The 26,003-nt window shown below is 49.7% G+C and overlaps 5 protein-coding genes across 5 annotated transcripts; 2 read left to right on the forward strand and 3 right to left on the reverse strand.

Annotated features, from left to right (window-relative positions):
* Nucleotides 1-2,843: 2,843 nt before the first annotated feature.
* Nucleotides 2,844-4,600, reverse strand: PV07_12085 (uncharacterized protein; the record flags this gene model as incomplete). The annotated part of the gene is made up of 6 exons (XM_016399578.1): nt 2,844-3,382; nt 3,435-3,758; nt 3,824-3,958; nt 4,015-4,329; nt 4,381-4,522; nt 4,577-4,600. 6 exons carry the CDS (start codon nt 4,598-4,600, stop codon nt 2,844-2,846), a joined length of 1,479 nt encoding a protein of 492 aa, XP_016244140.1.
* A 63-nt stretch (nt 4,601-4,663) lies between these two features.
* Nucleotides 4,664-5,056, reverse strand: PV07_12086 (uncharacterized protein; the record flags this gene model as incomplete). The annotated part of the gene is made up of 2 exons (XM_016399579.1): nt 4,664-4,767; nt 4,816-5,056. 2 exons carry the CDS (start codon nt 5,054-5,056, stop codon nt 4,664-4,666), a joined length of 345 nt encoding a protein of 114 aa, XP_016244141.1.
* Nucleotides 5,057-14,556: 9,500 nt separating this feature from the next.
* PV07_12087 (uncharacterized protein) lies at nt 14,557-14,898 on the forward strand (the record flags this gene model as incomplete). Its single annotated transcript, XM_016399580.1, has 1 exon — nt 14,557-14,898. The coding sequence occupies one exon, from the start codon at nt 14,557-14,559 to the stop codon at nt 14,896-14,898; it is 342 nt and encodes a 113-aa protein (XP_016244142.1).
* A 5,429-nt stretch (nt 14,899-20,327) lies between these two features.
* PV07_12088 (uncharacterized protein) lies at nt 20,328-21,237 on the reverse strand (the record flags this gene model as incomplete). Its single annotated transcript, XM_016399581.1, has 4 exons — nt 20,328-20,338; nt 20,392-20,513; nt 20,571-20,668; nt 20,776-21,237. The coding sequence occupies 4 exons, from the start codon at nt 21,235-21,237 to the stop codon at nt 20,328-20,330; spliced, it is 693 nt and encodes a 230-aa protein (XP_016244143.1).
* A 1,973-nt stretch (nt 21,238-23,210) lies between these two features.
* PV07_12089 (uncharacterized protein) lies at nt 23,211-25,490 on the forward strand (the record flags this gene model as incomplete). Its single annotated transcript, XM_016399582.1, has 4 exons — nt 23,211-24,156; nt 24,213-24,508; nt 24,562-24,692; nt 24,758-25,490. 4 exons carry the CDS (start codon nt 23,211-23,213, stop codon nt 25,488-25,490), a joined length of 2,106 nt encoding a protein of 701 aa, XP_016244144.1.
* Nucleotides 25,491-26,003: the final 513 nt, after the last annotated feature.

A 26,003-nucleotide genomic window follows, 5' to 3' on the forward strand; every position in this document is an offset into this window, starting at 1 on the left:
AAATTTATAGGCAGATCGTCAACAATTGGTACGATATGACAACGTTTCTTGGGTCGCCGAGAGCAAAATGCGATTTTATGACCATATGGTATGAATATAGTCTTCCTGTCGCGGCATTTGAGCCATCGATGCGAGGCATAGCCTATTGTGCTCGACATGATCGGACATGATCTAGGGCCACAGTACTGCAGTCTTTCTGGCGTGGTTGAATGGTCTGCGATGCGCCCTTCGTCGAGTCCTATGCCACACTCTTCTTTAAGGACGGTATCACGACTTCACGGCTGTGGCCTTGGTGCTAGAACAGACTTCTTATCTGTCCTTTTTTGCTGCTGTTACTATATGTGAGCAGAGATAGTCGGGCGTCTCCACGTCTATCGTCCAGTCCAACATACTGTTCCACGGCGCGGTTCATTGAACAATCACTCAAGTCACTTGTTGCCCTCTCGTAACCCTCGCGATTACTGCTGTCCACCAAAATCGAACCTTCTCCGATCTGTTAGCTCAAGACGAATAGTAGTATTTGTAGCTTTCATGACGATCCCCTAGTGTCTGGAGTTGCTCCAATTCATCGAAGTCTTGTATCATATATCTGCCACTTTCTCAGACTTCCTCTTGTTGTTATTTTTGAACAAGCAAATCAATACTACGATCAGCGTCTGCACTACCACCTCCAAAAAGACTGCTAATTCTTGTAACTTGGGCCGAAACAGTGCGACCCCTGAAAAGGATACAGATCCTGCAAACGAGGCTTTTGGAGTTCTTTCGGATCGTTTCGAAAAGAGTCACAAGAAACCGACGATGTCCGACTGGGGCCGATCTGGGAAGGAGAATGGGTAGATCATATCATTTACAAGACCCTTCAGGATCAGAAGTGAAGATTCAAAGATCGACCAACTTGACCGAGAGTCTTACAGAATTGCGCAGGAGACCTGCGAATGGGTCTAGGAAACGACCACAAATTTCGGACAATCCGCTATCCACCAACGAGATCCCTTTCCTCCCAGATGAACCTGCGTCTGCGAGATCATGGTGATGCGGGGCTTGAATGAGACAAGGAAATGTTCGAAAGCTAAAATGCGTTACACCGTTCTTCCATCGCTTTTGGTTTAATGGGCGTCTACTGCCTAAGTTGACCATAAACACTCCAATATTGAACCCTACTTGAACCAAATAAGGAAGGGAACTCATTGAAAGTTAGAAGTTTATTGGATATCTACTACCGAGAGTTCGATGACCATTTTACCTGACTCCCTGAACTGCAAAGTACTGCAAAGAAACTTACGAGGATCCGCTCAAGCCGATAGCAGATCCCTCCGCGGTCATCTCTGCTGTGGCGACCCTTCTGACTCCTCACACCACCAGTTCAGCTTATCATCCCCCCATCGCAGCTAAGAACAGTCCCTGTGATATTCGAAGCGGTGTCACCGAGAAGAAATACCACACTGTCAGCCATCTCGGCGGGTGTGCCCATCCTTCCCATGGGGACACTGGCCATCATGGCTTTTGCGACATCACCATGGTTATCAATTAGTCCCCGCGTGATTGCTGATTCGGTGAGTCCTGAGGAGATGAGGCATCAGCTTTTCCGTATCATCAATACCGCTAAACGAGCGGTAGTGTCCATGAAAATGGAAATGAAAAAGCGATCGTACCTGGAGCAAGTGCATTCACCCTGATGCTCACCGGAGCCCAATCCAACGCCCAGCTTCTGGTCATGCCCACTACTGCGTGCTTAGCACTGCAGTACACAGCCATATTTCTTACCCCTCGTAAACCCGCGGCGCTGGCGGTATTGACAATTGCACCACCGCCTCCTTGTTTCTGAAACTGCCAATACGCTTCCGTGCCACAATTCCACACGCCTGAGACGCAAACATCCATGATCGAGCGATAGATCTGGTCGCTGGCGACGCCGACCTCGATTGGACAGATTCCCGCGTTGGCACACATGCCGTCCAACCTCCCGAATCGGCCCACGATCTCCTGGATCCAGTCGTGAACCTGCTGTCGAGAAGTCACATCGACCATTGTGAACAGAACATCGGGATTGCCGTCGAGTTCTTGTGGCTTTGGCGACAGATCTGCCACAGCGACCTTGGCTTTGAGTAGGAGCAATTTCAGAACGATGCCCAAACCTATGCCTGAGGACCCTCCTGTCACTGCGATCACTTTGCCTTGTAATGAGATGCGTTCCATGTTTATTTGTCTTTGCTGCCGGTTTTAGACTTACTCTGCCTTTTTCTTCTGGAGCATGTGCGAAGGGGGTTCGTAAATAGTCCATAACGCCCAGCCCATGGTCCCCAAGCCTACTCTGTAAAAGGATCATACCTGCTTGGCGGTCATACTTTTCTGACTGTTAGCTTTGCAGCGAACCCTTGTGAGTTAAGTCTCCCACCATGCTGGTCCCGTCTCTGTAGGTACCGTCTCAAAAAACTCTGACTCATGCTGGTGCTGTTCGCGATATTCGTCACCCGTACTCGTCTGCGAGAGTTGAGCGCAAGTCCCGGCTATGAACTTCAATCACTACCCTGCCGGAGTCCTCAGGTCGGAATCGAGGTATGGGATATTGCAGGATAAAATCTCCGTATCATGATGGTCCATTCAAGCGACTCTACTTGAATCGCATGCACGGACTCTGTCTTTCATTTACATGGTTTGGGCCTTTCATTAGCGCTTTTAATCTACAGGGTCTGTAGTTGAAGCGAAGACTTGAGAAATCACTACATTGCTTGTGCTCGAAATTGCGTCCAGGATACCTGCAAATGACCCCCAACCCCGAAACACACATCTTCCATCCACCGCGGCCCGCATTCTTCCAAAGTCCGACCACCTTGGGGCGTTGATCAATTCTTTGTCTCACGCATGTCACTCGCAGGATGGGCAGGTGCAGCAGCCGCGTCATCAATTTCCACCGTCTGACTTTTCTCCCCATCCCGCTCTCCTGAGCTATCCTCGATGTCGATAGTCCCCTTTTCCTGAGACTTTTTGACGCCTTCACCATGTGCGTAGATCTGCCGTGGAACATGCGAGCTGAGCAGTGGATCGTAGTCCTTGATAAAGAAAGCAGCAACCACTGCGCAGAAATTGATGGGAATCGATGCAAGATAGATAAACTTGTAGGACCACACTCTTGCCTCCACTAGCGCGTCCATTATCTGAGTAGCAATGGCTGGGTTCATCCCGGGGACTTTGTCCAACGCAGCAGCCGTCCCTACACTCGCAGCGGTCAAGACATCCTTTAGAGATGAAGCTGGCAATCCCGCAGCTTCAGCGGCGGCCGGAACGCGCTGAGCAATCGCAAATAAGAGTTTGTTCTGTAGGATGGCCAGATAAATTGTGGTGAATATGCTGCCACAAACTGTCCTGAAAAGGAAAACGATTCCTAGTGAGATGTCAGTGTAAGGTTCACTTCTAGGACATGTTTCTAATTATACCAAAAACAGTCCCAAGGTCAGCGTCATTGGCGTCCATTTGTGCAAGCGCAACCGGCATAAGTTCCATGATACCATCTGGCAGTGTGGCCAAGAAAGAAAACGCTGCACTCTGTTGCTTGTTATCCCGGTTGCTGGATGCAAGGGCACCGTTGAAGGCACACGTCATCGTAGCCAGGACGAGTAATTGGATGCGAACATGTTTGACCACAGAAACCATGGGTCCCCAGAACCAAATTCCACCAATAATGCCAAAAGAAACGGTTGTGTTCAACCAGGCGTTTTCCTGCCAATTAGTAGTCCTGACGCCGTACACGGCCGCAACTTCTGTAAAACGAGGGGCAGTTAGCAAAAATGTCAGGCGCAACTCACTGTGAAAAGAAAATACTCACGCGACGGCCAGACGACAGTCGGCGCAACATATGAGGCCCCAGAGACCGAACAGATGATTACCAAACAGGTAAATCCTCTGAGATCTCGAAAGAAGTACATGGGGACGAGTGGATTCGGCGTGGTAGAATATATTTCTGTTCAGAGCCGTCAGTTCCACGTGCTTTGTGTTTCTTCAGGAAAAGAGTCTGACCCCAAAAAACAAACGCAACAATCAGCACTGCGCCAATGACAATGAGGCACAGGATGCGTGGTGATGTCCAAGGAATTGGTTGACCACCCCATGAAATACCCAGCAAGAACATCACGAGTCCAGCGGTGAGAAGAAAACCGCCGACAAAGTCAATTCGCCGAAATTCTTCCTTGAGTGTCCGCCTCCCACCATGTAGCTGTTTGAACGATGGAGGCTTGTAGAAGTGATACTGCATGATTGCTGCGCAGCTCATCATCATGAGATACGAGTAGTAGCACCACCTCCACCCAGCGCCTGTGTGGGCCAGTCTCGAGGCTGCGAGGAATCAACATGGGCCAAGATCGTCGAAGAACATGGGGAGCTCACATATGTAGGCGCCAAAGCCCGTGCTCAGAATACACGGAATAGTGACAAAAGCACTGCCCGCCAACTTGAATTTGTTTGGACAAATCTCGCCCACAGTCAGGGCGTAGCAGGTGTGGACGCCGCCAGAAAGGCCAAGGAAAACCTGCCAAAGTCAACGTACAAGACTTCGATCACTGACCGTGTTGCAATCCCTCACATTTGCGGCGACAAGTGTATCCATATTCCGAGCCAGGCAGGCTATTATCCCCCCGACACACCCAATCAGCGAGGCACCGATCATGAATCATCTTCGGCCGAATTTGTCGGAGAAACGACCGAAAAAAATGATAGAAATGCCACAGGCAAGTGTCCAGATGATCGGAAATAGGCTCGCATTGTCACTAGGTCCTGCCTCCGAATTAGATTCATCACGTTTGGTCGTTGTCCTAAACCAACCAATATCCTCGTTGATGTAGGTGAGAATTGCTGCAGGGGGACTAAAGCCCCAGTATGCAGCATTCGTACCCATCCCAATTGAGGCGATGGCGGCCAGCATTCTCAATACATAGCCTCTGGAGAACTCTGACTGGTCGGTGGTGAGGGCGTTGGAATTTTCGATGTCCTCTAGCGCGCCAGCATCGCGCTGGGCGTGCTCGAGCTCGAGCCGCTGGAAACTGGTTTGCTGACGATGATCCATTCTGGCTAACACGAAACTCCTGGAGTTCTGATGGCGGTGGTCGCGTATTCTAATATTCCAGAGGTTTACCGGAGTCCTTGCTGATGTAGCCCTTTATCTATAGAAGCCTGGCCGTTCAGGGCCCAAAGGCGCCGATACTTGCATTTTGCTCCTCCGGATAAAATGCCAAACGAATAGGGGAGCTATAAGGGTGGGACGCTTATTTGGTCTGGGGTATAGAAAGACCCACAAGTATTCAGTCATGCTTTCATTACTAAATGCTTGGCTAGTGACCTAACTGACTGTGCTGCCACCTCAACAGACACTGTGAGATTAAACTTCTTTGGCATCCCTTCATTAATCAAACTTATACGGGAAGTATCTCGAGCTTGAATTGAGTCGGATCATTTTAGGATCCGGGGCCGCAGCCGAAAATCGAGGGCAATTCAATTAATCTGTCAGAAACGAAACGGTCTGTCAACCGAGCTTCGTATGCGACCGGTTCCTATTGCAAGATTGCTTGCTCAGGAGCCCGTCGAGGCTGTTTGCCACTACGATAGCTTCTAGTTTTCAAGACAGACAGACATTCAACAGTTGTCCACTCCTCCCCGTGTGGTACTTTGAATGATGACCAAGAGTTCGGAGGCCCATAGGTCTCGCTTCCGGGACAAAGCGCTCGACTGCATGAGTACATATGAGCATGACCCGTATACCAGGACACAGAAAAGGACTCAACTTAAGGTTCTCTTAAATTGGTAGGGTCTAGCAACGTCTGGACTCCTTTGGATATATATGACACTGTCCTCTGCAAGAACTTGTACACTTCCGAGTCACGAATGGGGGAATGCCCACTAACGATGCTGAACAAAGGTTAGGAGAATTCTTTTACAGATACCAGGTACGTGCAGACTGGCTTCCTGATAGCGTGCCTATCACAAAACATCAATTCCACCCTTTGGATTCCACACCTTGTATGGTTTAGCTTCCATGAGCCCCCACATTTGGCGAGATCCCTCGAGATGTTCATGAATTTTGTTGATGTCCAAGAAGTATGGATATGAATTATCCTAGCCAAGCCGTGTCTGTTTGGGGACAGGACCGCGGGTGTGGATTCAACGTCCACGATGTCACTTCTCTGTATCGAGCCAAGATGCTGTTATCTAACGGTTGGGGATGTGCCAGCGACCAGCGACGACCAGGATGGAGAAACACGCCGGCGGCCATGATGTTCGCACTGGGCTCGTAGAGTTCGGGGTGCCTTGCAAAGAAAGCGGGTCCTAGCTTGTATTGATGGGGTCCATTGTCCATTCCCAACAGCTTGAAAGCCTGGAAGGCGAGCCCCTTTGATTCGAACAGAGCCCTTGTGCTGGAGGCAGGAAGTGAGCTTTCGAGTGTTGTTGGCTCGTTGGTCTCGTCACGAGACTCATTCCAAGCCTTGTTAGCGGACGCACCGTCGTGTATCGAACACTCCCACTCCGAGCAACTCGCAAGAGCCGGTAAAGCGGCACATATAGTTTCAGGGGAGATCGCCTGCACTAAGTCCCAGACAGAGACATAACCCGGCGTTGGTGGAAAGCCTGCCACCAACTTAGACAAGTCTATCTCCATAACGTAACTAGACGCTATCTCGAAAATGAGATCATCCAATCTTGGATTCGCGGAATGGTAAGTTATGAGTGCATCACGGATTGATGGCCACGGCATCCAGTCGATTACCGCAGGGTAGTTGACCGAAAGTTGCAACTGTGTTGGCCGGTAATAGGGTGGTATCTTAGAAAGGGTGTCTGGGTTAGGATTGACCCGCCATTCCATGAGGCCAGTCAGATCAGGCTGCACTCTTAAATAGGCGTGCCAGGCTGTCATGGTTTGCCACGACATGGTTACGAAAGTCGAAAATATCAGCGATACTGCGGCTGTTAGATGACTACTTGAGGCATGGGTCAGCTCTGGCGTCTGTTGCCTGGAGATGAGATTATAATCTCATCACTCACCCATCAAGATGCGAGGGAGCCCCTCGATTGGTTGGCAGGCGAAAATTTGACATGTTCAATTTGAGGAAAAACTCCATTGAATTGATATGGTTTGACAGCATTGAACTAGTGGCGTGCAGCTGGCCTTGCGGGGAAGTGAACAGGATAGGGCCGCTTTGAGACGTGCCAGCATAAGACGTCGGGGAGAATTGCGCTATGGTGAAGGATAGAGGAAGCTGAGAGAGAGGGTCGTTCAAGGGATTCTGCTTCGGAATCGTAGCCTTCCCACTGGGAAGCACGAGTGAAGTTTGAAGTTGATCTCTTGTATTCGACGGTCCACTCGCCTGTTGATTAGCGGAAATATCTGAGTCTTGCCGAGACTCGAGGAAACTTCCATTGAAGTATACCGAGTTGTTAAGCCAATCTGTATCGATCTCATGGGTCTGGGCGAAGCCGTGGTCTAGGTCGAACAGGTTCTGGCATGCAAAGTTTTCCGCAGTCGTTGGGCATTGCACTGCGCTCATGGCGGCAGGCTCATGATAGTGGAACATGCGATCTTGTGGCGTTGGTGAAGATGCATTGTTTGAGGTTGAGATGTCCTCCAGGGAAGAAGAAGTATCCTCATTAATCTGTGATGCAAATTGGTCAGTCGCGGACAAAGGGAGAATTTTTATGCCGTCGCTGGCCCATCTTCCACGTTTTGCTGTCCCTGTGGCTTACCATCAAATCAAGGTATTTGGCCGTAGAGTCGATAAGAGCCTGGAGAGAGACCTGTAGGCTTTCCATCTTCTTGTGATTGTCAAACAGCCGCTCCCGCAGAAGTTTGTTGCACTCCTCCAGTTTTGAAACACGCTCGCTTTCCGAGCCCGGGCGACTTTCGAGTCTCTGCTCCAATTCTTTGATCCGCATTGCCTGTCGCGCTCGAAATGCTTTCTGCGACAGGCGATTTCGGACTCTTTTGTCTTCTCGATTCATTTTGGTATTTGGACGATGATGATGATGATGATGATGATGATGATGATGATGATGATGCAGCTCTCTAAATCGAATAGCAAGCCCTGCGAAAAGCGGCCAACACTCATATAGGTAGTTTTTCTGTCATTTATTCGCAGACCAGCTGGACTGCGTATAGTAGAGATAAGCAGCGTGTGCAAGCACAAGAAATTAGTAGCCTGGAGAATGAGGGGAAAACCCCACAAAGTCATCTTAAGCGGGGATTGTACAGCAAAAATACGATTCGGAGCAGATCCGCATAGGGGCCTTCAGATGAAGTTGGCCACGATTGGGTGAGCCTTTGCTGTCTCTGGGTCAGGGTAGGCCGGGAGAATATTGGTGCGCCGACCCTCTAGATTAAGCGGAGATGATGACGGGTGCCATGGTCGCCGCTGAGGCCTGCAAGTATTTCACACCGTTTGTGGCAAAAGCTGCAACGGTAGTTCATCAGATGTACCGACAAGATGCCATGGCGACATTCAAGCTCGAGTTGATTATGGGAAATGACACTCGACATCTACGACGGCCAACTTGCGAATGGTTCACGGAAGCGACACATATCAACGTCAGCTTTGAAGGATTGAGGAGGCCACAGCGGTTTCCGCTTCCGAAATCTTAAACTCGCCGCTTCCGGAATCTGGAGCTCTTCGCTTCCGATATCCTGCGGATCCTTTGATTGATAATATGATTCAAAATGGCCAAAGATCAGCCACGCCGAAGCCATAAGTCGTAGTTACGACCGCGGTCACGGTGGTGTGCTGAGACTTGGCGCTGTCTCTTTCGTTACAGTCCGGGGGCAAGAACGAGGAACGGACGTCACAATTCAAATAGCATGGAGGTCAGTAGGTGGGTAAAGCTAAGTGGCGAGGCTGAATATTGGAACACAGTCCCATAAAACTGGCGGCTGTGAGATCGTTTGGGAAAGGCTAGACGAACCCCAGGGGTTGATATTATACGGAATATAGTGCACAGTATGGTACGCACAGACATTCTCGAGTTAGTCAACTATCTCTGACTGTCCATGACCTTGAGTATGTCAAGTGTCATTCTCCGACTAATTCTCTTCTCGAAAAGGTACAGATATGTACTTGAAGGGTTAATTACTAAGGCTTTTCTGACCGTTCTCTTCCTGGCTAGCTACTGGTCTCGCAATAGTGTGACATTTCATACGATCAGCTTAGGCTACATCTGACCGCAGCGGCGGCCTACTGGTCGAAATAGGCGGCTTTGGTCTCCTCTGGAGGTTTATACTTTATGTCCGGTTTCTAGCTCACGTTAACCTTGATTATGCGGGCGGGAGGACTGGGGGGTACGGAACCACCCCCCCCCCCCCCCGGGGGAGCCTTGTCGCGGTAGCTTAACCAGAATTGGCATACTAGAACAGAAAGGGTATTCAAAGATATTGAACGATTCATGCTGTGAACATATGGTATATATAATGTGTTATCTCAGCCCTCGGGCAGAGTGTCAAGGACTGCACTCAACGAGCCACTAAGTGTCTATGCACAAGTCACCACGTGCCACTATGAAACAATCACATCTCGAAGCCCTGGTGGTAGGCGCTGGCTTCGGGGGCATCTACCAACTTTACAGACTTGTCAGGCTTGGGCTCAGCACGAAGCTCATTGACATGGCAGAGGACGTAGGGGGTACGTGGTGGTGGAATCAGTATCCTGGAGCCATGTCAGACTCTTATTCAATGGGTATGTTTGGGCCAACCCGTAACCATAATCTTTTCCAAGGGCGCACAAAACTGATACAACGTCAATCTCAGTCTATCGATATAGCTGGGACAAGGAGGACCTGACGACATACCCCTGGAAGAATCACTATGTCCATCAGCCAGAAGTGCTGAAATATCTGCAGCATGTGGTCGAGCGCCACGATCTACGCAAGCACATGCAGTTCAACACCGAGCTTAAACGCGCCCAGTACTACGAGGACGGCAATCATTGGGTAGTCCAGACCTCGACTGGAGATATCTACACTGTTCGCTACTTAGTCACAGCTTTAGGTATCCTATCCAGAATCAATTATCCAGACATTCCCGGCTTAGAATCGTTCAAGGGAGAAATGTATCATACTGGGTAAGCCTCATATCTCCCTTTATGACCCACCTTGTCAACTGAAAGTCTGATTTCTATCTTCTCTCCTAGAAAATGGCCACAGACTCATGACTTCACGGATAAACGCGTCGGCGTGATAGGAAACGGATCGACTGGCGTCCAAGTGATTACCGCTCTTGGTCCAGAGGTGAAGTCCCTCACCTCTTTCCAAAGACGGCCGCAATATAGTGTCCCCAGCGGCAATGGGCCCTTGACCAAAGAAGAACGAGCCGATATCAACACTCGGTACGACGAGATCTGGGAATGTGTGCGCAATAGTGCTATGGGTGTTGGCCTTCCAGAAAGCACGCGCTTGACTATGAGTGTGTCTCCAGAGGAGAGAGAACGAATCTTCGAAGACGCGTGGCAAAAGGGCAACGGCTTCCGCTTCATGTTTGGAACATTTAGCGACATTATTATCTCTGAGGAGGCGAACGAGGAAGCCTGCAAATTCCTCCGCAAGAAGATCAAAGAGACTGTCAAAGACCCAGAGAAAGCGAGGAAGCTAACTCCGACCGAAATTTTTGCCCGTCGCCCGATCTGCGACAGTGGATACTTTGAACAGTTCAACAGGCCGAACGTTGATATCGTTCTCTTGTCAGAGAATCCAGTAAAGGCCATCACTGATAAAGGCATCCTCATGCAGGATGGCACACACCACGATCTGGATGTCCTCATCTTCGCCACTGGCTTCGACGCCGTGGACGGAAACTGGACCCGGACCACTATCAAGGGACGTGGTGGTAAAAGTCTAAAGGAACACTGGGATAAGAACGGGAGTCCAACGTCACTTCTAGGGATCTTTGTACCCGACTTTCCCAATATGTTTATGCTCTTCGGTCCCAGCAGTCCCTTTGGCAACGGCCCTCCCGTCCTCGAAGCTCAGATCGAATTCGTTATCGACGTTATACAGCAGGCCGAGAAGAGTAACAAAGAGCACGCTAGCAACTCAGCAAACGGCGCTGTCGCTGCAATCACCTCGCGCGGGCCCGTGATCGAGGTATTGCCGTCAGCGGTGGACGCATGGGTCCGGAAGTGTGACTCGGCAGCCAACGCCACCCTCTTCCCTAAGCTCGATAACTGGATATTGGGTAAGAATGTGCCTGGCAAGACACCTTCAGTCTTGGTTTGGTTAGGAGGGATCGGGCCGTTCAGGAAGTATTTGCAAGAGATTGCGGCGAATGGGTATCAAATATTCAAACCCTTTTCGTAGGACGATGGATTCCAAAAGAAGTTATCATTCGCACATAGATAATGATATTATGCTTGATAACACCATACTCACAGAATCAATAGAATCCACAAAGAGCTTCGCAATAATTGGACTAGCAAATATATTTTTGAGTTCTCGACCTCTATATGGTTAAGGATAAAAGTCGCTGGAGCTAGCTCGGGCCATTCCCGCCAACCATGCAATACTACCGAGAGAGGCCATCCACACAAGAGGACGCATCCCGCTCATACAATTTGTTCGATATGTATATACAGATGACCATCGGTGAGCTGGATGTCACAATGAGGCAGCGACTTTTGAATAAGTTAGATGCTGTTAATATATAGACCAACCATGGGATAGACAGTCGACCCACTCAATAGATTAGCGGCAAGAACTTATTCTATTCCACGCCCATACCTGGAACTGATCAGACAGGTTCGGTCAGCTTTTGGGCAAGGTCTAGATCATTTCAACCAGCCTGCAGAAGAAGGCTCCAATGAAAAAAGCGGATAACCTTGGGCGTTCTATACACCATGATTGCACGAATCGGTTTCCATCAGCTCGGCCACCGTCAAGCCCAAGTCAATAGCGAGCGTCTCCAAACTCCGCTGTTGCACCCGGAAGTACAGTGCATAGTGGTCCAATACTTGGCTTCCCAGCGAATCTTCGAATCCTTTCAGGTCTGGAGAAGACTGCTTGAAATCTGATGAGTTATCCCCTTCATTCTTCGCCCGGAGGTTTGATTGAAAAATACCGGCAGCAGAGAAGGGGAGGAAGTCTTCGTATATCACAGGAAGAACCTCCACGACCTTATCCGTGATCAACTGCTGCAACAACGGTGGCCTTTTTTGCCTGTTAGATTGATGACGGACTGGGTCACCGTTACTCTGTCGCTGGAACTCGCAGTAAATCAAGTTCTGCTCCCTAAGTTCTGCCCACGTATCAGGATAAGCCTCGAATATCTCTGCAGTTATCTCATCAGCTTTTTGGGGATCTGCGCCAGCAGTCTTTTCCATGCTTTCACGCAAAAGCCTGTCATAGAGCGCCTGACCTTTCCGAGTCACAGCAGCACCCCTCTGCTCGATCTCACCGAAGCGAGCTGCGTGGCTGCCCTCGATCAAGATTGGATCCCCGTTGCAAGCTATCTGTGCATCTGGGTCTGCCTGCCTGAACTTGACAGGCTCTTCCAGAGCAAGAAAACTCGTCTGCCGCAACAGAATGGGACATTTTCGCAAAGGTGGGCCTTCAATGCGTGCCTTGGTCCTTATGCCAGCCGTCTTCATTGCCAACTGAACGGCGGAGATGTCGAGTGTTCGGGGCGTGAGGTGATTAATATGAGCGCTCTGGAAGGAGGCAATGTCCGCCAAGATAGGATGTTGAGATTTCAACAATTGATATTCATCCAACGTGGCTGCTGCGACCGACTGCCAGCTGAACGGCTCCAACCCTTCTGACAGAAAGACAATTGCTTGGTCCTCTGTGACTCTGCCTCCTTGGGCGTCAGCAGTGTCTAGGAGTTCGAGAAGCCTATCGGGAAAGATATTTCTCTTGTTGAGCAGGGAAAGCGAGAGCAGACGTGTCTTCTCTGATTCCAGCAGCTCGGGCCGTAACAGAGTGGTGAAGACGCGGAAGGCATTGCGGTCAAGGCTTGAGACTTCTGTGGGTCGAAAGCATGTGGCATGCATAGGCAAGCCACATACCGATAAATCATAATATCCGACGGGGTGCATCCCCAAAATATTGAACATCCTCCGTACCGTCCGAAGCTCGAACGGGGTACCGAGACGGATGGCACCGTGTCGCTCAAGTAACAATCTGTCAGGGTCTGTCCTGAAGGCTGCCGAATCAACATCTCCCTCACTGAGAGAGCCGCTCTGAAGCACGTGGGTATTGATACGTCGCACGATCTCAATCAGATCGCCGTACAGAGGGACTTCTTTTCGGTACATCGACGACATCGCCTGAACAAATCTCGTTCTTAAAGTGTCAACATCGATGAAGGCGGTAGGGCCGCTAGCTTCAGCTCCGGTTGATCCCATATCGAGGCTAGGGCTTTGGGTGTACAAAATCGCGAGTGCCGTAGGGTCGAAACTAAGAGTCAAATAAAGATCGAGGTGTGTGGTCTCGCGGGTGATGACTTGGAGGGTCTGGAGTGTCCCAGTCTTGGTAATGAACCTGAGCCCGGTTTTATATATCCGCTCACAATTTAAGGTGCTTAGAGTCCGAATGTCATAGTCTAGAAGTGGATTTCAATGGCCAGAACCCTCAAAATTCAATTTTAATATTATGGTTTCTGAGAATGTGTTCCGTTTCGTAATCCCCAATGCTAAAGTGATTATAGTCTCCATAACCCCAATGTGTTATCGTACCTTCGGCGATGTTGTATTATGCCAGTGGCAATATTGCTGTCTTTCAATAAGTCGACTTAACAATTTTGTGTCAGAGCAGGCGAGCAACTTTAGATACCTCGTCTTCGGTTTGCCAGGTGTATCCCTCGGCCAAGATGAAGGTTGAAAGCGTTCCATTGTCATTATCCTGTTCGTTTGTCACGGTTGGTTGTCAGCGTTGACCGAGTTAGCCAGAAATGGACGACAAGCCTGAAGGGCGCGGAGGAGCCGTCGCGGCCGTAATAGCTAAACACCCAATCAGAAATTGGTGATCCAACATCTTCGCCGACTACCCAAATGGACACCTAGGGATCGCTTAAGGGGTGAGTTTGGGGCACTTTTGGTCCGTTAAGTCGCTGGAAAAGTCGTGTGACCGTCGCCTGGGGTTGCCCTTCCCTCGCTCCCTCTTCCCATTCCCCTCCCCTGCTCTGTGCAGCCATTGTCTCCAGTTTTGGCATGCATCAACTAGATGCCTGGATTACTCTAACGGAAAGTCACAGCGTGATTACTGGGTGTGAACTTATTCCTGGGAAGAGAAGGCGGGATGCTTACAACTGTGAGCGTAGAATGCAGGTACCTCGGTTGCCGTGCAATGAAAGTCAAGTGCTCGGGGGTATAGCCATGTCAGAACTACAAGAAGCCGATACAAGAACCGTTTTCACATATCCAAAGTGATTGAAAGGTCGGTGAGTTCGGCCGAAGCCAACCTTGACTACCGCAAGAAGGACTAAAGCTCTTTGGCTTCATTGGTGGTTTGTGCGATTAGATCAAGAGGCACAAGATAGCCTATCATCCAACATTCTCCGTCTCCAACACCTCGCCGGTAACTACTGAGCATGAAAACCGCGAGATGAATTCCTCCTTGGATAACACTCCTTGGTTTGACGACAACAAACTGATTTCTCAGTCTCCCATCCTTATTGGTGAAGCGGCAGACGAGCATTCACGACTCAGTTTCGTCAAATCATCGGATCCGCAAACACCCGTGCCATCATATTTTGCGCCTAAGCTATACCACCAACGAAACATTAGCTGGCCCTGGTGGAGTCTTTCTCGAGCGAGTTTCCTCGCCGAGGCATCGTTGAAATCCACCAATCGCCGCTACTACATTGTCGGCCAGGATACGGTGATGGGGACTCTGGACCATGACGTTGTCGACCCTGAATCTGGACCACGGTCCTCCGAGTTCTAAGTATTGGGCACCGTTTGCCATTGGAGGACTCTACGTGAGAAATTCGGGGGTTCAAGCCTGTCCGAGCATGGCAAGCTGCGCCAAAGCGTCTAAAATCCTCGGTCACATGGGGAACGCCCTGAGACAAATCACGCTGAGATTCTACTACTTCTCATAGTTAACTCCAGCGACGGGGAGCCTTCTGTCACCTGTTAACATTCGTAACTCAGTATTTCTGTTCATTGGAGGTCAATCGCCACCATAGTGCCTATATGTTTGCCAGAATGGCGATGCGCTCGGTGATCGTGACAGGTCTGCGTCTGAGTAGAACAGGTACTCATCTCTCAGAACCAGCCACAGGTGAACACAAGTAGAAGCTGTTCTAGACTGCGTACAGCCTTGACCGGATGTGGGCAGCGTTGTTGAGCCATCCGGCCGCCGTACAAGACGACGAGATCGAGGTCGACCCACATTCGCATGATGGGTCGAGTGACTCGCTAGTGCGTCACGCATTGACAAATAACATTTTTGCTAGCAACGACCAGGAGGCAAGCGTTGCCTTAGCACATCATGAAATCGCGTGATTCGGTCAGTGTATTGTTTGCATCGAGATGATCAGTATCTGAGCCTCTTGACTCGAGTCTACTAAGTCCTGAAAGATCTCCCAGAGTGGCGGGCACAGTTACCACCATATCTGTAACTCCAGACGATATCCAAGAGAATAGCCCCCAGAACAAATTTAGTCTTGACATACTTATCCTTTCTTTAGGCTAGTGTCTCTCTATACATCTTCACCCCTTTAAGGCTAAGCCACCCCCGAAGAATTCTTTATTATATTATTGGCCGCTTTACAACACGTGAGGTGTCAACGAGCAAAACCGAGGTTGTTTACTTAATAATATAGTAGTAGGATAGATATAGCTAAGACGGAAAACCAAAATGGTAGTATATAGATCTTTACGTAAAGCGTATTACCAGAGGAATTCGACTACTGGGCGAACCAAGTTGACTACGAAGGAAACTATAGAAGTTCAAGGGCTTATGTGGGAGACTCGTTACATGTTCAACATATAACGGCGTTGTTTTTTCCTTCTGGGGCTGGCCCTTGGCTGCCAATGAAGTTTTGTTCGTAACACTCTCCTTCTTTTATAGGTGTACTCATGGTTGCCTATGGGGTCGTGTTCGTAACACATATGTCGATGGCGATATCTCCAGGGGGAGAGGAGATATCGGGATGAGGTGATTGAGAGGGCTTGAGGGGTCAGACAGACCTCTAGGAAGGAAAGAGAGACCATTAGAAGGAAAGGTTCTCTATCCCTAAAGCGAAAGTTCTGAGTATCCTCAATCACCTTTGACAGACTTCTGGCCATATTCCTTGCTCGATTTGTCCAGCTCGACACCAACAACGGCCGCCTGCTCCTCATGACTTCGGTGATGGAGGATTTCATGGTGAATAGTGTTCTGGAGCTGAACATTGACTTTAGGACCCGTATACACATCGCGTTGCCACAAATACCAAGCAATGAGAACATATGCTGTGATGCCAACGATCACGACACTGTTCAACTCATCAGAAACACGGTAGTTCATGTTTCGGGGAATCAAGAGTCTACGGGTATGGCTTCACTTACCTCGCCCAGTTCATGTTCGTGACTGTTTTTGGACTTGTGATAGGTATGCAAGCCATTACGTCCAAGAAAATACGCCATGCACACGCTACTGCGTTGACGACCGCTCCCCATTTCCCCAAATTGAGATGCCTTTCGGGGAGGACTCCTCGACCCCGCCATACGAATATTTCTTGAGGAATTACATAGGAAGTCATCATGAAGACAATATTGGCACCAACCATGGATGCAAAGGTGGTAGACGATCCGAGGAAAATCAGGCCATACATCTGGAAGGGACACAGAATTCGTCAGCGTTGAAACATAGTCAGTCATTCCAGACCTTGGTTGAACCTACCATTGGTACCAACCCCGAGAGAACCGCCACATTCAGAGGCATCTGGAAACGAGGAGACACTTGAGACCACCAAAGAGAACCTGGGAATGTGTTATCTCTCGAAGCTGCCCAGATCTGACGACTCGATCCAGCAACATTGGCAGTGGCACAGCCAAGCATGCAGAATGCGAAAGCTGCCAAGAGCACTATCGTTGCAGCTTTACTGCCTGTTGCTTGATAGAATATCTCTATCAATGGGAGGCCACTCGGCGGAGCAATAACTCGTTCGACATCCACAATGACGAACAAACAAGCAAGAGCAAATGGCCATGCTACGTAGTATACTGTAAGCACTCTATGGCTCGCGGCATGAGACAAGCTGGGAAAACTTACTCGTAATCAACCCGATTATCACCGGCATAACTATAGCCTTGGGGACATTGACCATGGGGTTTGGAATCTCCCCTGACAGGTGTGCACCAGCATCAGTACCCATGAACCCATGTGCATTATTCAAGAGACACAGCAGGAACAGGAGCCCCTTGGTATCCCATCCTGAAGCATCGGTGATATCTCCAAATACCCAGGAAGCCTTTTGGAAATTGGGGGCTGCGCAGACCAAGATGGTGATAATAGTTGCGGTAAGAGACGTGAGCGAAAAGTACACTGCACTCATGCCACAGTCAAAATCCTCACCGAGACGCCCGGGTATCCAAAGCGAACAGCAAACTCACGTATAAATTTGGAGAACAACGGGACAAACCGGCTTCCGAAGACATTGATCGCCACGGCGAGCCAGAGTATCACAGCGTAAAGGAGCCACTGATGCCATGGGTGAATGACATAGTCTGGAATGGATATCTTCACCATTGCCAATATCATCGCCGCAATGAAATTGGCTACACTGGCGTTCCCAAGCCACCAGCCAGCCGTGCTGACGCAAGCAGGGCTAAAGCGAAAGGTGTGAGCAGTGAACAGCTATCGATACATCATGTGCGAAGGGGAACCTTACATATAAGACGCAAAACGAGCCCATGCTGGTGTCGCAACTCGAAAAGACCAGTAGTACTGCGCTCCCGAGTTGGGATAAGCAGACGCCAGCTCTGCCATGCCCAGCGACACGATCCAGCCCATAGCGGCTGCAATGAGGAGCGTCCACAGGACCCCGGCAGACCCAAATTCCCCGAGACCCGTACCAATAGCGCTTCCGAAACCATTCCAGCTCGCAGTGAGGGCGAAGGAAAGTGATAGAAGTGACAACAAAGAGAATTTTCGCGGCATCGCACATTGATACCCCTGAGCCTCGAGCTCGCGGTCATCAGCATTGTTATACACGCTCGCTTTACTTTCAACGTCCATTCTACCCCAGGTGGTATTATGATACCTGAGTCAGAGTGGACAGTCGTTAGTAGCAGCTGTGTGTACGCCAACGTGGGAGAGGGGCCTTGGGCCGCCTTTGGGAGGGTGAATTCTCTTTGACACAACATCCATCTGAGATATCTGTGCTAGGGGGCCGCTTTGAAATACTAGTCCATGGCGAGCCGCATCGCTCAAAGCTAAGGGTCTGAAGGCCCTCGAACAATCAGCCTCGTCCGTGCAATATCTGTGCGCACTTTATTATTTAGCTTCCCTAAAGCGGTAATTACCTAAAGTGGTAAGGTTCTAGATACGGTATGGGCTTCAGGGTTAAGCTTCGATCGATCGGGTCGTCGAAGTTTGTTTCTCCTGAGTCTACGAGCAGATTCACTGTTGGATTCTCCTCGCAAATGTATCTTTGTTGTATACGTATATGATGGTAAAATTGGACCAGTGTATTGGTCGTGGTTGGCGCCCATTTACCTTCCCGGCGCCAGCTCTACAGTTTGGATGCGCAAGTGAAGAAGCGCCGACGTATGCTAACGAGGACACGTGTGAGCGGTACCAGGAGGCTGGAGACACCGGTTGCCTATCATGGAGTCCAACAGAATTCTTTCCGGTCTCATTTTTCCAATTGAACTGGGTTCGAACCAGTCATTGGACCGCTATAGTCTGCACAGCACCAGACGTTTTCAAACATATGATCTCTCGATGATAAGACCAATTCGAAGTGTCTCGAGGACGTCGAGTCTCCGAATATTGTTCATCAAGATATTCTGTATCGTGGCCGTTGTGGATGTCGGGCCTGATCATACTCAACCAAATATCCTTGATAACGATCCAGTCCTGACTGAAATAGTCGGCACCGCTATTCATTTTCCACGGTCGGAAACACGCTACCCACAGCAAAATGTATAGTACCGCACGACCTTAGGAAGCCACTCGTTCAATATGTAATCATGATCGATGGGGGAAGTACCAGAAGCCGGATTCATGTCTACAGATTCAACAACTGCGGCCAAAAACCCGAATTGGAAGACGAACACTTCCAAATGACGGAGATAAGACTGGAAGGATCAGGATCGAGTTCTTATGACCACCCTGAAGAGGCCGCGGCAAGTCTCGACGACCTCATGCAGTTCGCACAATCAGGTGTAGCCCGAGAGTTCCATTCACGTACACCTGTTGCCGTAAAGTCAACGGCAGGACTTCGACTTCTTGGTTGTCGAGTAGTATCGGCAATACTGGGAGTTGTCCAAGCACGGCTTGAAGAGCGTGGGAAGCATAATTTCCGTTAGCCTCTGTCCAAGCGCCTACTGCCGGCATAGTCATATCCTGTCACCGCCCCCGATAGTTAGTTTTCCGAAATGATATCCCTAACCATATGGCCATGTCAGGGTTACAAACCAGGCTCATCTTTAGCACCTTGTAGGCACTACGCCGCACTTGAAGCGGAGCTATAGGTAGGATGGATTCTTTTGCTACCCTTTATATCCTTTCCGTTTACTCTGCCCTCTTGCCACGCACGACAAGGAAACACTTAGACTTATCCTAGCCCACCTTCGGGTCAGTATATTTATAGGCAAGACAAAGACGTACTATCACCCATGATACCGGCACTTTCGCCTCGTGTGGCGCTTCGAGAATGCATGGCTATATATCACCTCTATGCCATACACTCATTATCCAAACTATCGGCCATCGCACTGAGGCCATACTTCTCTTCAGGAGGTTAAAGATGCAATGAGGGAACGCTCAATGAATTACTACTGTTTGCTGGCTGCGATAGAGGCTATGAGATTATACAGACTATCTTACTCGTCCCTCAGCTCTTCAACGATATTCAGTCGAGTATAATAGAATCCCACCGTCCACAGTTAGCATTCCCAACACCATATGCAGGTGTAGTGTGGGTCGGGTCACGGCTAAATTCAATGGTGTTTCCTACACCGTTCGAGCCCTGGCCTTCAGTACAAGTGCCAATAGCTATGAGACACGTTTGAGTGTCAAAGGACCACGCCCAGAGGGCCCCATCGGGATTGATGATGGCTGAGACGCAACAGTCATACTCGTTGGTAGCATCTGTCTCCTGACCTGAGCCATTCCCAAAGAAACCGCTGACCGCGCGAGAATTGACGGAGTTGGCCTGGTTATTGGTTGCCTGTTGAAGATATTAATGGTAATGCTTTCATATATGTGCTAGCTATATCTTACACAAGCGGCATAGGCCGAAGTGGTCGAAGTGAAAGATGTAACGATAGTGACTGTAGTAGACGTTTCTGTACTGATCGAGGTAGTTGTCGTAGTATCGGTACTCGTAACTGTGGTGCTTACTCCTATAAAGATGACGATTAGCTCGGATGAGGGCTACCTGTATAATCAATACTACTCACCCGGTGTTGTCGTAAATGTCGACGTGCTCGTGATTGTTGTGCTGAACTTTCTTGTCGAAGCTGTTGTCGTGAAGGTTGTTGTGGTGGTAGAGCAACTGCTATGATATTCATAGCACGACACATCACCACGGCCGCCAGGATTGGCAGGGTTAAAACCACGCTTCGGTACAGCGATATTCGCACTGATATCGACACCAAAACTCACATCTCTCTTAATCGAGCCACTGTCTTGGTCAAAAGATGCACCCGGGACCGTTATTTCAACTGGCAAGAAACTAAGTGACGTTGTAATAAGTGATGTCGAGACGGTCTCCGTAGTTGAGGTGGAAGTTGAGACCGAGGTAGTCACGGAAGTGTCAGTTAACGTTGAGGTTATTGTTTCAGTCGCGGTAAAGGTAGACGTTGATGCCGTCGAAGTCACAGTGGTAGTGTCCGTGATCGTTGAGGTCGTGCTGGGAGTGATGGTGCTAGTCACTGTATTGGTCGAGATGCAAGAGGTAGTCAATGCTGACCATTTAGTCTGAGGGCCTCGGGACGGCTTCATGACGATCGATGTGAAGCATTTCGTGGGGTATTTGGGAGGCAAGCCTGGTCCGGGTGCGGCAACGGCAGCAACAATGAAAGCGAGCAGGATAGGAAGGTAGTTGACAAACGAGTGTGAATGCATAATCGCAAATAAACCTCAAAATACTTCAAACGAATGGACGGAGATACACTCCTTTGACAATGATGCAATGGACGAAGAAAAGCACTTCGCAAGCATATGTTGGACAATCTTCCAGTTATAGTCGATTTCTGGGGAAAACCCCCAGTTACTGGAATGCAGATAATTTAGTGAAGGGATAACAGGAACTTTTGGGCGCATGTCGATGAGGAATGAGCGTAATTCAAGCTGCTACAAAACTTCTCACATCTACCGCTTAACTAGGTTATGGTCGTATGGCTAGCTCAATTGAGGTCGCATGTCTAGCTCAGTTGAGGAATAAGCATCTCGGTACAGTTTTAGCTAAAGTTGGATCGCTGTGAGCATGCACAACGCAAGGGGCAGATCACCTAACACACTCGCAAGGCTAGCGGAGGCACCTCACGCTTAAAGTATGGAGGCCTGACGAGCAGTGGTAGAGTGTCTTTCATTTTCAGATATCGCTAGAACTGCTTTTGCGGTTGTCCAGAACATGCACCGTATCTCACTAGTCCCTCCACAAGAAAGATTTGAAAGGACGGTGTCGAAACGCCTTGCTGTTGCTCACCTAGCGAAGATGGGAAGATGATTGCCATTGATGAACCAGCTTCCATCACGGTTACGACGGCATCACTAAAGGGCCAAAGTGGAACTACGGTACTCGATTTTGCGAGGCAGACGGCGGTGCCTGGACAACGCTAGGCTTGTCAATGTAATGTGTCCCTACCTACTCACGTACACAGTCTAATTGGCGTTGATATGGGAGATACATAAATGTAGCTAGATCGACTGGGCGAAGAGATCTTTTTAAGTAAAGTACTCATTAAAGTACGGAGCACAATCTCTAGATTGTTTCCAGGGCGGGGAGTAGCGCGATGTGTCACAGACAGGCCGTCAAGGTACCCTCGACAACAACCCCAGGCACAATTGAGCTACCAATAGGCACTAGATAGGCGACCATTAGATTAGTGCTAGTGTAGCCTCGTTCTGGGTGCACTCTCCGGCTCAGTCCTCGCCTCTAGGCTCGTCCTTCTCGCTCTCTAGCTTAATCTTTTCGTATAGTGCAATCCATAGACTTTTGGAGCACCCTCCATACCGCCTCCGTGCCGTGCCGTCATACCATTACTCGTTTGGCCAGATTCTCGAGAGTAGATCATTACTGTAATCCTCCTTAGCATTCTGTCCATGAAGTGCGGTAGCGGATTAGGTAGTTCATTCTGATATGGAGCATCAGCAATGTGCAGATCGAAGGACAAGGTCAGTCTACTCGAGCAAAAGTCGGAGGTAGTTCGCGATGTCCTCGACACAGACGTATTCAGTGGCTGAATTCGATTGTCGCTCTCTAGCTTGTGGTAGATGGTGTACACGATGGGCACGGTGCGTCCTGTCCAGTCTGACAAAATGTTGAAATATTATAATATCGTACAGATGAAAACAAATTTTGCTAAGAATGTGTTTCGCCGTGATGCGTTACTCTAATCAAGTAGCTACTCGTAGACAATTAGAGCCTCAGTGGGCCAATTACAGCTGTTACTATGAATCTCCACCAAAGATAAGCGAGGTCGGCTTTGCACAGCCCGTGCCGAGGCACCAAACATTCTTAGCCCCCACGACCGGTGAGACATGGGTGAGCTCAGGGCGGCATTACCCCTCTCCGAATCGGGGGTGAGGCGCGAGCAGATTTCCCGGCCCTTGGCAACCCTATCAGTCACAGTGCGCAGACAAGGAGTCCGAGGACGTGCTTGCCCGCGCCCTAGTTAAATGTTCAATAAACACTATCTACTCTACAGACTCAAAGCCTTTCAACGGCGAAGGCCTAGACCCTTGTTGATATTCGGACGGAGAAAGGTGCCTAGACTCTCTACCTATGTATTCCTGCCCCTTACCGCGCTCGAGGCTCGATGAGTTGTCCTACCACCCGATGATCGTAACCTCTCGGTTCCTTGTCCTGCGTTGCAATGGAACCTCAGCCCTCCGCACCTCGCAGAGGTCGTCCACCAAAATCTGCAAGGAATGATTGTCATACCTGTGTGGCCCGTCGGTGGAAATGCGACCGTGCCAGTCCGCGCTGTGGGAACTGTGAGAAGTCGGGCAACACCTGCGGTGGATTTGCAGTACAACTCTCCTGGCAGCCAGGATTCTCCCTCCAAAAGAAGCCAGTCAAGAGGCAAATTGCACGCAGGTCTAGATGGAGGGGTTATGACGGCGCTTCGGGCCCGCGTCAATTGGAATTCATCAGTGAGCATCTCGTGGAATCATCTCAAGAGTATGGCGAAACTCGCGTGCGGCAAGCCCTTCGAAGACTCTCACAAGCAACCAGCAGGCCACAGCAAAGTCCGTCGTCCAATGATAAACCTACTGCTAGCAATTCTCGTCTTCCAGAGGTGGGTATGCCTGGTAGCGAATCGAATATGATGAACGCTCGAGCAGACCCAGGTGCAGAAGCCATTTACATGTACAGAGAAGACACCAGTATGGCGGAGCCCTACGACCTCGGTGAGGAAGGTGCAGAAGAAACCTATTTAGACAATGAGATACCTATTGTGGCAGCGCCTTTGGACCTCGATGAGCTAACGTCATTCAACACGACCATCCTGCCTTCCTACCCGAACTCACCAATCAACGAACCAGAGTTCCATCTCGATCCCAATCACGTTGAAAATCAGAGCCAAGTTGGAATACCTTCTGACTTAGTGTTCGACTGCGAGTCAACGGTCGACGAGCTCGCCGATTGTCAAGATGGATTTGAGACCGTCACAGGCCTAGAGCTCTATGATTCACATCGACCTTTTGCTGCGGCTTCCAAGGATATACGGACTTTGTCGTACCATTTTCTCCAAACAATTCCCCCTCGTCCTCTATATACCGGGCAGTTTGAGTGGCTGGAACCTATTTTCGAGAGATGTAATGTTTCCCAACTATTTGAACCTTTCGGGACTAATCATGTTGAATATCGCCAGACAACAATGAGTTCTGCCTTATCCCGTTGACTTTGGACATGCCGGCGAACCCCTTTCGGTCTCGTATGAACGCCTTACAAAAGTCTGGATATCTCCTACACGCCGTGCTCGCATTGGCATGTCACCACACGGACCATTCGTCGCTCAGCAGCAGCGGCCGACATCAGCTTTCAGAGACGGTACTAAATCACGGTCAAATTGCCCTTCAGTTGTTCCGTCAAGCCCTCAATAATGATAACGTCAACCAAATCGCAGCCTCATTGCTTGACACGATTATTACTTTATTCTCTCTGGATGTAAGCTGCCTTCCCCCACGCTCTCATCGCAAATTAGCTCAGGAGCACCTCAGGAAGCATATTCTCTACTCGGCAGCTGGACGACACACCTCACTGGCGCTTATAATGTCGTGCAATTAAGTGGTGGCGTGGAAGCCTGGACGAGAAACCCTCGTGCTGCGGTTCAAGTTGCACTTCTTACCTGGTGGGTTGACTAAAACAGCTATATCACCGCTCCGAGTATATCCAAACTAAAAACTCAATTTCTAGGTGGGATGCAGTGCTCAGCTTAGTCAACAGAACCCCATGCATCTTTCCCTACGAATATTTTGAATCAGTTCTCGCCTGCGCGGACGACCGATTTTTTACGTATTTTGGACTATGTGGCTGCCCACGCAGCCTCGTGGTCCCACTGGTTCAGCTAGCACATCTGGCAGAAGAAAAGCAGAAGTCCTCGTCTATGCGCTGGGTTTCCTTCGACGACAGCCTCGTCTTAGAGATCGAACAGTCCCTTGAAACCTGGAGTCATAATCCCTCTGACACAGCGTTCGACGATGAAGAGAACGTGCATAAAGATATGGATCAAATACACTGTTCTGAGGCATGGCGCAACGGGCTCCTCCTCTACATCTACCGCGTCTTCCGGTGGAAGCCCGGCGATAGAACTCCTGGCCGGGTGATTCACCGCGCCAGGACTATTTTGGATCATGCCTGCGCATGCCGTGACGATCAGTTCGTTGCTAGGCAGGCCTTGCTTCCTTTATTCTTCGCAGGTTGCGAGATGCATGATCCCGACGCGCGGAATACTATCAGAGAACTCTGTTCCGCCTGGCACGATCGAACTGGATACTATATGTTTGGTGGCATGATTCCCCTACTGGAAGAAGTGTGGACGGCTCAAGCTACTCATGGCCCTGAGCAAGTATGGTGGGGTCAGGTCGTGGACGAAAAGAGTCGCAAAGAATCTCAGAACTCGCTCCAGGTCCGAATTTGTTTTGGCTGATTGCCATCCTGGCCCATGATCCTTAGGACTCATTTCAGATATTGGGTACTGAGATTTCCAGCCTCTCTCCCGCCGGGCAACGCTGCGGACGCACTCATTTCGAATATGCCTAACGCGAGAGTTTCAACTCCGACCGCCGCCCATGCAGGGCGATGGGCCCCCATGTACTCTTTGGCCACGGAAACCAGCAGATCCGTGACACTTTCATCCACGCCGCCAACGTGATAAGATGTCACTTGGTAGACTGAGCCCAGATCTGGTCAGCGGTCAAACTTGGATCGCATGCGTGGATCGACCGTTCCACGTTCTAGATCTTGACCGGTGTCACTATCTCCGTGGAAAACTTTTCCGGGAGACGTACCTTGAACGCGAGCAAATGTTGCTCGCGGAGGTTGACCTTCATATTCATATCATCGTTCAGGCCAACATGGCCTGAGGTTACGACCAGCCAAGCTCCAGCCGGGATACAGACCTCCGCCGAAAGGCTGTATTTCTCTGCTACAGTCTCGTATC

Source organism: Cladophialophora immunda, assembly GCF_000835495.1.
Source record: "Cladophialophora immunda strain CBS 83496 unplaced genomic scaffold supercont1.7, whole genome shotgun sequence".
NCBI classification, from domain to species: domain Eukaryota; kingdom Fungi; phylum Ascomycota; class Eurotiomycetes; order Chaetothyriales; family Herpotrichiellaceae; genus Cladophialophora; species Cladophialophora immunda.